At 40.2% G+C, this 11,141-nt stretch overlaps 1 protein-coding gene across 1 annotated transcript in view; it reads right to left on the bottom strand.

Moving 5' to 3' along the window:
* Positions 1–10,892, bottom strand: part of SCARA3 (scavenger receptor class A member 3) — a 33,306-nt gene extending 22,414 nt beyond the window's left edge. Inside the window, exon 1 of the mRNA XM_014057299.2 lies at positions 10,440–10,892. Coding sequence (XP_013912774.2) covers positions 10,440–10,446 — 7 coding nt within the window. The 5' untranslated portion in view covers positions 10,447–10,892. The remainder of the gene's footprint in view (positions 1–10,439) is intronic.
* Between the last annotated feature and the right edge of the window lie 249 nt (positions 10,893–11,141).

Consider the following 11,141-nt stretch of genomic DNA (forward strand, 5'->3'; position numbering starts at 1 on the left):
GCTTTGGGATTCTTGATTCTGGTTCAGCTGTAGAATTGGCATCAAAGAAATCCCCGCTCCGTTCCTGACCAAGGAAGTCGTCCCCCCCCCCCCACAATAATGCATTCTCTTTCTTATCATCCTTCCTTTCTCTGTTCTCTTCGGTGCTTTTGAACAAGACTTTTACCATGCAATTTCTTATCTTAGTCACAGAGTTGTGCAAATACATACTATCTTCCACACTACCCAGAAAACTATCTTCTGTATTTTCTCATTGCTTCTTTCATTTTTCTCTCCCATTTAAAAAGGAAAACAGGGCATAACTGATAACTAGTTTTTGGTTGCTAATGCTAAGAGCAGCCACTCTGGAGGGACAGAATATTCACAGCTTCATTATTTATTGCAAGAAGTCAGAATGGCATATGTGAGCGGTTCCTCTACATTTATCACCACAACTCCTGTAACGTAAGTGGGATTGAGTCAGAGAGAATGGCTGGCCCAAATCACCCAGTAACTCCATGATACATGGGAGATGTGAACCTGCTTTTCTTAATTATTAGCATTAATTAAATTATTTTAAGAATTTTCAGAGCTGCAGCAATCCAGATTACACTTTTCCCCCTCAACAAAATGATTCTTAATAAATCAGCCATTATTACAACTTGGCCTACCAGGACAGGAAGACAGGATATGTTTTGGATCCCATTGATTAGGGATATAGATCTGAGGGGACCATGAAAAAGGGCCTTCTCAGTGATGGCCCTTTCTTCTTGGATCACCATTCCCCGTAAGGTATGAGTGGCCTCTACCTTGTTGCTTTTGCAAAAGGCCGTAAAATGTAGTTTTGTTACTGGCCCAGTTATGTTACTGGACTACAAGTGAAGATGGAACCATCAAATGGTTGAATTGATTGTTTTGTTACTGTTAAGGGGTAGTGGGGTGGGTTTTTTATGCAGTAATTTTTAAATATTGTTAAGTTGCATGGGATCAACTATGTGTGAGTTGGACAGCCATATAAAAATAAATAAATAAATAAATAATAAACTCCCCATGCTTCCTACCCCGAATACTGATCTTAGAGGATCTTCCATCTGACGTCTTATCAGGTTTTCTTATCCTTCAGGCAAGAAGGAAAGAAGAAACTGTTTTGCTGGCAAATGCTCTTCGATTTTTGCAGCTTTTGTGCTTGCAAGGAAAGGGGGGCTAGCCCAAGGCAGAACGGCTGTCCGTGCTGGAAACTTCAAACTGCCTTGTGCAGGACAAAGTAGGTCTCTCCCACTCTGATCAAAGTTTTGTTTGATTTATTCTTATCACGAGCTGGATCCGTTCACTGTGGACATTAATTGCTTATCAATATTTTAGCTTCTTTTCTTTTTCTCCTCCGAAAAATTATTTACTCAGAGGCTTCTAAAATGGCGCCGAGCAGGCTGGTTTCTCCGGTAATAATGAACACTTTTTGCTAGACAATGCAAATCCTCAAAAGAATTCAAAACAAAAGAGATTGCTTATCATTTGTTTTGGTTTCACAATAGAAGAATTTTACTCCTTTATTAACCTTGCTTATTTGGAAGTTAAATGGTGATGAATCTGCTGAATGGTCTTGTTACAATGTTTACTCACTGAAAGTTTTGCCAAGCCTTAAACTTCAAAATAAAAGCCTCTTTTCTTAAAGCTGCATATTTAGGCAATAGAGTTTTATTAACTGCAGGCAGATAAATTTTGAAATGGCCTCAAAACCAAATATTAACTTGAAGTCGTCACCCTCTACTTCCAGGGGCACATCCTCAGTGCCTGGCACAAAGCTGCAGCCTCCGCTTCCTACACCCCCTGCTGGGGATGTGTTAACGAAAGAATTTTTCCTGAGTAAGCTAAGCGAGGCTCTTAATGCACATACAATTAAAATGGAAGATAAGTTTAGAGATAATAGAGAGGTGGTAAAGCAGGAGAGAAAAGAGGAAATAAAAGAAATGAAAGAAGAAATTAAAAGTGAAATAAAAGGACTCAAACAGGAGCTGTATGAGAAATTTGATGCTAAGGTTGATAAAATTAGAGACGACATGCTGAGTCTTGTAACTGTATTAACAGAGCATATTTCTGGAGTGGAAGATACTTTAGAGGTTCTTAATGATGCCAATGCTAACTTGACATTGAAAACAGAGGTGGTGGAACAAAAAGTGGAAAATGCTGAAAAAGAAATTATTATGATACAGTACCGACAAATGGAGTTCGCATTAAGAGTAAGGGGGCTGCGTGAGGAGAAACAGGAGAACCTGAAACAGATCCTATCGGAAGCTTTTGACCGCCTGATGGGAAGACCAGGGACCAATCAAGGCTGGCAAATTGACAAAGCTTACCGCGTCAACTCCTGGCTGGCAAAGCAGAAGCAGCTTCCTCGAGACATCGTTATATATTTTACTACAAGAGAGTTTAGAAATATGGTACTGCAAGCATCTTATAACACTAAGCTTCAAATTGGCGGTCAAGACCTGGTTGTTTTGAAAGAGATACCACCTCCAATGTTAAGAGCCAGGAGAGATTACGCTTTTTTGGTCGAAGAACTCAGAAATCGTCAGATACAGTATAGATGGGATGCACCATTTGGCATCATATTTACATTTGATAAGCAAAGGTACCGCCTCAACTCTGTATGGAAAGCCCGAGATTTTTATTATAATATATTGAAGGCCGGACACCCTGCACCATCTGGACCCAGAGAAAGACCACAAGAAAGACAGGATAGACAGCAAACTACACAACCATCAGACAAGATGGAGCATCTTTCTTTTCTAGAAGTGCAAGGTGCTATGGAACCAAGACCTAGCCGCATGACTACTAGACGTATGGAGAAACAAGCTAAAAAGCAACAGCATCAACAATCATCGGCCATCGATCAAGGATCTACAACAACAAATCTGGAAGCAATGGGAGGAGCTAGACCTAAGGTTAAACAGGCCGTGCAGGAAGCTCTAAAAATGCTTCAACCAACCAAAAATGACAACTAAGATTTTAACATGGAATGTCAATGGACTGAACTCTCCACAGAAGAGGAAGAAAATATTTCATTATCTCAAACAGTTTAAGAACGATGTAATTTGTTTGCAAGAAACTCATATCAAGTCAACTGATCAAAAATATTTGATCAACTCAAAACTTGGTCAACATTTTGCAGCTTCTGCTATGGAAAAGAAGAATGGTATAGTTGTATACTTAAGAAAAGATATGAAAGCTGAATTAATAGAAGCAGATCCCTTCGGAAGATATATTGCTTTAGACTTAATCTTAGAAGGGAAAAAGACATTACTTTTGGGAATTTATGCTCCCAATCAACAGCAAGATAGATTCTATAGAAATCTTCATGCTAAATTAGTACAGTGGGACTATAGTTCCTGTATACTATTGGGTGACTGGAATGGAGTGATAGACACTAAGAGAGATAAGAAGATTTCCCGCCTAAATACCAAGATGCGAGCAAAGTTACCCAAATCTTTCTTTGACATTATGGATGATTTTGAATTGAGAGATATTTGGCGAGAAAGAAATGCAGAGGAATATGACTTCACTTTCTTCTCGGACAGGCATCAATCCCTTTCAAGGATTGATTTTATCCTAACCACTAACGATTTGCTTTCTAGGGTCAAGAAAACAAAGATTGCAGTTAGGGTCCTTTCTGACCATAATCCAGTTTGGATGGAGTTGGGAAGGGTAGTGCAGGCAAGAAGGTCTTGGAGATTGAATGAAAACTTATTTAGATATGAAAAGTATATTAATGATTGTAAAAAATTACTATCTGAATATTTTGTTTTGAATATGAATAAGGGTACATCTATGGAATTTGTATGGGACGCAAGCAAAGCGTATATGAGAGGAGTTTTGATGAATATAAATAAAACACATAGAAATAAGCAAGGGTTAAAACAAACAGAACTGGAAGAGGAAATTAAGAGAAAAGAGCTGGAGTTAACAATGAACCCAGACGATACAAAGGTTAAGGAAGCTATTAACATATTAAAATCTCAATTTGACATGTTGATCTCTGACCAGGTGGCTACTAATCTATTATATGCAAAACACAATACTTTTTGTAATGCAAACAAACCTGGCAGATGGTTAGCTTATCAGATTAGGAAAAAAAGGAAAACTCGAAATATATCTAAACTGTTTTACAGAGGGAAGGAGGTGTTTCAACAGGAAGAGATTCAAAAGGCTTTCTGGGAATTTTTTACAGAACTGTATAAAGGGGATAAAATTAATGGTTTAGACATAGACAAATATTTAGACAAAGAGAAAATACCTTCAGTTAGAGAAGAACACAGGCAAAAATTGAATCAACCAATAACCTCGGGGGAAATCCTGCAGGTAATTAAGCAATTAAAGTTAGGGAAAGCACCAGGTACAGATGGCTTGACAGCGGTTTACTATAAAAACTTACAGTTAGAAATGGTAGAACCTCTTAGAGAATTATTTAATATGATTCAAACGGAAGGTAAAGTCCCTCCATCTTGGAAGACAGCATTTATATCTTTGATACCCAAAGAAGAACAAGATACTACTCAACCCAAAAATTATAGACCTATTTCATTACTGAATGTAGATTATAAAATTTTTACTAAAATATTAGCAAATAGGTTAATGTTGGTCATTCAACAATTGATACATACGGACCAAACAGGTTTTATACAAGGGAGACAGATGAAAAGTAATGTTAGATTAATTATTAATGCATTAGAATATTTGGGAAAGAACAACCAGATCCCTGCTGCGTTTATATTTTTGGATGCTGAGAAGGCCTTTGATCGAGTTAACTGGCAATTTCTGTTGAAGATACTGCAAAAAATGCAGATAGGAGATAATTTTCTACAGTCAATTAAAGCAATATACCAACAGCAAACAGCACAAATCATAGTCAATGGAAGTCTAACAGACTCTTTTCAAATTGGAAAAGGTACAAGATAGGGCTGTCCTTTGTCCCCATTATTGTTTATTATAACTTTGGAAGTATTGTTGAATAAAATACGGGGCTTGGATGGTTTAAAAGGGATCAAGATTAGGCAGCAAGAATATAGAGTCCGCGCTTTTGCGGATGATTTGGTCATAATATTGGAACAACCGCAGGAATCTAGTATGGTTTTAATGAATATGATTAATCAATATGGTCAAGTGTCGGGCTTTAAAATAAACTTAGGAAAAACCAAAATATTAGCTATAAATATGAATATTAAACAAAAGGAAGAATTAGGAGTGATGCTTGGATGTGAGGTAGTTAAAAAAGTTAAATATCTTGGAGTTAACATTTTAACTTCAAATGGGAAATTATATAAGCATAATTATGAACCACTTTGGCATAGCATACAGACAGAGATGAAAAAATGGGAGAAATTGCACTTATCTTTGCTGGGTAGGATAGCGGCAGTGAAAATGAACATTTTACCAAAATTTTTATTTCTCTTCCAAATGTTACCTATACTCAAAAAAGATGCGAACCTTTTAGAATGGCAGAAGGGTATCAACAAATTTGTGTGGGCAGGAAAGAAGCCGAGGGTAAAGATGAAAATAATGCAAGATGTACGTGAGAGAGGAGGATTGAAACTACCTAATTTAAAAATATATTATGATGCAGTGGTATTATCTGTAATTAGTGATTGGATTCACTTAACCAATGATAGAATATTGAACATTGAGGGACACGATCTGGTATTTGGTTGGCATGCTTACCTGTTATTCAACAAAAAATTGGATAAGAACTTTAAAAGTCATATTTTAAGAAATGCTTTATTGCGGGTCTGGAAGAAATATCAATATAAATTAAATGACAAGATACCCATGTGGGCAATTCCTAGACACGCAATTGAAAATATGAATACAGCACAAAAACAGGACAGAATTACCTACAGACAGCTTCTTACCTCGGAAAGGGGGGTATTACAATTAAAATCTTTAGAGGTATTAAAAGAGGAGAAGGTAGTTCAAACATGGTTCCAGTATGGGCAATTACAGGCTAGGTGGAAAATAGATCAAAAAATTGGTTTTATTCAAGTTGAGGATAATTTGTTTAAACAAATAAGAGATCAAAGCTTAATGCATATAAAGAGGATATATAATGTATTAATACAGATGGATTCGGAAACAGAATTAGTTAAAGATTGTATGATAAAATGGGCTCAAAATATTGAGGAACCAATAATGTTGGATACATGGGAAAGAATCTGGGTAAGAAATGTGAAATTTACACAAGCTCAAAATCTGAGAGAAAATTTTTACAAGATGTTCTACAGATGGCATTTAGATCCTAAAAAGTTGGCTTCTATGTATCCGAATGTACAGCCTAAATGTTGGAGATGCGGTTCTCTCGATGCTACATATTATCATATATGGTGGACCTGCCAAAAGGTTAAAGCATTTTGGATAAAAATATGGTGGGTCATGCAAAATGTTTTTAAAAGAAGGATAAAGTTTAGTCCTCAGTTATTTTTACTAGGTATATGTACTGACTTTACAGTGGTAGAGACCAATTTGACTCTGCACCTGATAACTGCAGCAAGACTGTTGGTGGCGCAATATTGGAAGAAGGAAGACTTGCCTACAATTCAAGAATGGACATTGAAAGTAACAAACTTAGCTGAAATGGCTAAAATATCGGCATATCTCAAAGATCATTCAAATGAGAGATATAAACGAGACTGGAAAAAATGGATTGACTATATACAAAATAAATACGGGACTAAGAAATTCCAGTTAGCCTATGCTTAAGATCAGAAATGATTTAAATTGTTTAAAGTTAGTTCAGTAAGAAGAAGCTAAGGTCAATCTAGAATGTCATCAATTTCTTTATTTCTTTTTTCTCAATAGATTTTAGACTGTGTTAGTTAAAATTTAGCCAAATATCTAGAAGGCAAAACCGTTCTGGTAAGAAAATCAAGTTCAGTATAATCTGTCAATCAGAGATGGAAGTGGGGAAGGCTTTCTCCAGCCAAAAGCTCTATACACAAAACACAAACCAAGCCACCAAGCCCAATGTTGAGACATATTAAAAGATGAGGAGAAAGGAATAAGGATGGGATTTTCATTTCCAGACTGCCTATATTAATAAAGTAGGATCTCCAGTTAGAGTGGGGGAAAGTGTGAAGAAGGGGTGAGCTTAGAGTCCTTGCAGAGCAGGAAGAAACATAGATCTTACCTCCCCCACAAACTCTTATCTGGCTGTTCCTAAGAAAATGCAGTAAGTTTGGCAAGATTCTTGTAAATAGGCATGTGGCAATAAAGAAGTAATTTTGATCAGCTCATGCTGTTGTTCTGGATTCTTGTGCCTGACAAAGAGAAAAGAGCATCTAGCACTCAAGAGACTGCAGTTTGGTTTATATCTACCTTCCCTTAATGATGATGATACCTTCCAAATGTGTGGATCATCACCTCTCGTAATTTCCAGCTAGCATGACCAGGCTGGGGAAAATGGTCTTAGGTGAGGGATAGCTGCAGGAAAGCAAGATGTAGTACATGTTCTGAATTCAACCAGTTCAAGAAAAGACTTGTACTTGCAACAGTACAGGACTTTCAAAACAAGGAGGAGTTGGAAACATCAGCTTTCTCATCTCAATCGCATCATTATGAACGCTGGCATTAAATGAATCATTTAGCCAACTGGGGAGGGAATGGAAGCCTTTAATCAGTTTTTGTGGAAGTTTGAAATCTGAACTCTACTTTTGATCTCTGAAGTTGGACCAGGAAAACGGGTGGAGGAGGGAACATCCTGAAGCCCTGAGGCAAAACATTGCTATGCTATCAAGAGGATGTGTTAGGACTTTTGGTAATCCCACACCATTTCATACCAGCCCCTCATTTTCCCTCCCTTGGTTTTCCTTTTATTAAACATTTTCTCAGATTTCATCTTCCCCATTCACCATATAGAAGTTGTTCCTCGGCACCAGATTTTTAAAAAAGATTCAAAGAAACTGGAAGAGGGCTAGAAAATGGTAAGGAGAATGGTCAGAAGAAAGGAAAATTGGGGGATTTAGAGCATTCAGTCTTCGGACAATGCTGATTCCTTCAGCCAAGAAATGGAGATGAGCACCGTGTGGTAGAGTCAGACATGACTGATAGGGAAACCTTTACCTTTAAATGACAATAGAATAGGGATCTGACAGCATTTTAAAGCAGGGCTCTCCAACCTTAGCAACTTTAAGACTTGTGGACTTCAACTCCTAGAGGAGTTGGCTGAGGAACTCTGAGAGTTGAAGTTCACAAGTCTTAAAGTTGCCACAGTTGGAGACCCCTGCTTTAAAGTATCTGAAAGGGTTGGGAGCACAGGCATCAGGGTATCAGATTGAAGAAGGTCAAGAGATTTTCATGTGGAGCGTAATCCTATACAAGACAAAGGGGAAGTTGTGCAATGATCCTATTGTGATAGTAGCTATACAAATCTTCCACACGAAAAGTCTGTTTTGGAAGAACAGAGACTGAGTCCTGGCCACAAGGGAGGGCTGTTGCCTCTATGATATATGAAAACTGTTCTTTGCGGGATATAGGAATTGCCAATGTTGGGGGAAAAAATACTGGGTTACATGGATTGTGGTCAAATCTGGCAGGGCTATTACTACTTTATGTGATTGTACATATTTCCCACTCATTTCAGTTGAGGTTAAGGAGAACATTCAATTGCCATCCTTCCCCAGTCCTCCCCTACTCCCTCATGCTTTTCAGATATTTGACAAGTCGGATCACCAGGCAATACATCCACTGGTTTAATATTAATATTCTCTGCCCTATAACAAAGGATGTGAAGATCGTAAATAAAATTGTAAATCTCAAGGGCACCGTGTATTACAAACAAACACAAAGTTCTTCTAAGTTATCTATTGTTTTCAAGTGCTTCTGCGCGTTTTAAGTAATTCCAATTGGTTTTGGTAGAGAAGGAAACATAGCATCTTTGCATACATCAATGCATCCAAACGCTTCAGAGTTTGACCCTTTAGCCCGGAGGTGTCAAACTTGCGTCGTCACGGTGTCATCACATGATGTATCGCGACTGTCCCCCATCTCGCTAAACTGGGTGTGGGCGTGGCCAGTGTGTGACACAGCCCTGCTCTAGCCCATATTAACACCTCCATGAAGCTTTTGGCAGAGGCCATCCACTATTCTGGAGTTAGGCGAGCATCAATGTACTGATGACCCCTCTATTGCTTTGGATGAGGTCACACTTCCCTAAAAGGTCAGGTGTTTCTACTAAAAAAGCAGGAGAGGATATGGCCAGAAGAGCCTTTTATGAGCTTCAACTGGCTTGATCATTGTGTCCTCTCCTGGACCAGGAGAAGAAAACAAAGACATGTGCCCTTATCAGATGATCATCATTTTCTCTAGGTGGGGCTACCATTGAAGGTAAGTTGGAAGCTACAGCTGAAACAGAATACAGCTATTGCCTACTTGCAGATGAGTGCTAGCCTAATTTGTGGCTGTTGTAGCTGCACTAATTGCCAGTAGGCATCTGGGCTCAATTCAAGATACTGGGTGCTGTTGTTATACACCAGGTAGAATTTGCATAATCTATACTAGTCTAGCTGGGAAAGGCTGTTGCAGATCCTCGATCCCTCAAAAACTCAAGTAGGTTGGGACCTGGAGAGTGACTTTTTCAGTGACAGTCCCCACACTGCAGAACAGCTGGCCACATGAGGGCAGATTAATACCAATCCTTTTATCCTTCAAGAAATTAACAGAGACACTCCTGTTCCATAAAGCATTCAAGATGAAGACTTTCACTTGGAGGACAACTACTATCCATTTTTAATTGTATCTTTTTGTAACAGGATGTTTTGATGTTTTAACCTAACCAATCTTGAATCTGATGAGTAGGTGGCCTTGTGCGGTAAGAAATATCGCCAATTGTCTCCAATTGTCTATAGGCCACAGTTTGGGATAATTGTGGTCCTATCTTGCTTCCTTAGTCTTCAGCTATTAACACAACTGTTTAACCTGATCACAGAATGAACTCATTTTCTGAATTTACAGTGTCTATTAAAGCAGTCACTAACCAAACGAAACTGAGTGCATATTAAGCACAGAGGTCTAATCAAGGTTATTCTTCAACATGCTCAGTATGTTGTGCCAAAGCATCTGCAAAGTTTCTACACAACTTAAAATCTGGTCTGGTTAAAATTCAGATGGGAAGGTAACCACCGCATTTCGCAAGACAGCAGCCCTCTTTCCCTCCCCTGTCTGACCTACAGCAGCCCAAGAGGGTAACTGGGGGTGTTGTCTAGAGCAGGGCTCTCCAACCTTGGCAAATCTAAGCCTGGCGGACTTCAACTCCCAGAATTCCCTAGCCAGCTGGCTGGGGGATTCTGGGAGTTGAAGTCCTCCAGGCTTAAGATTGCCAAGGTTGGAGACCCCTTCTCTAGAGGAAGCGGGTGAGGGAGAGCCCTTTGATGGGGCAGCTGCCTCGTCCCTCCCGCCCCGCTAAGCGCGGAACTCACCTTTCATTCTCCTACCGTCGGGAGTCCCGCTCCGTCCGAGCCGAGCCTGGGAAAACAAGCAGCGAGAGGCTGACGCTTCGACCTCATGGGACTAGGCCCTAAGGGCCGATAGGAGACAGCCGGGGTCGGGGGACTCTCATCCGAAACAAGTTCGTCGGTCCTTGGATGGCTGGGAGGCTACGCCGCCCTCGAAGTCCAAGGAGCCCGCCGCTAAAAGTTGCTGTTTTTCGGGGCGGGGGACGGACGGGACGGGGGACGGCAAGGCGGAGCAGGGCGAGGACCCTTCAGGGCCCCGCGGCGGCTTGCCGTCTTCTCACGAGCATCCCTGGCGTCTTTGCTTCCCTGAGCGCCGTTTAACACACAGGAAGCATGTTGACCGCCACGCTCCGTCTTTCTCTCGCTCTGCTCCTTGGGTCGGAGCCCAGACAAACTTCCTTCCAATGTCCCAACAGGACGAGAGGCTTCTCTACGTGCCAGCTGCCTCCTCCTCAAGCTCTCTTACTCTCTCTCCCCCCTCACCCCCATAGACGCTGCCCCCAAATCTAGGGTGGGCGGGCCGGGGAGAAGGAGTGCGAGGCGAGGAGGCTTTGGAGCCCTGCCGAAATATGCGCTGTCCCTCCCACCCACTTCTAATTGCTAACAAATGTCCTCTTACTGACACGGGTGAGCAAGGAAGGCCAAGAACAGCCCAGGGGGTATTGG

The sequence above is a fragment of the Thamnophis sirtalis genome, unplaced genomic scaffold (assembly GCF_051295495.1).
Source record: "Thamnophis sirtalis isolate CommonGarterSnake01/CBP01778 unplaced genomic scaffold, rThaSir2_p1.2 scaffold_6, whole genome shotgun sequence".
In the NCBI taxonomy this organism is placed as follows: Eukaryota; Metazoa; Chordata; class Lepidosauria; order Squamata; family Natricidae; genus Thamnophis; species Thamnophis sirtalis.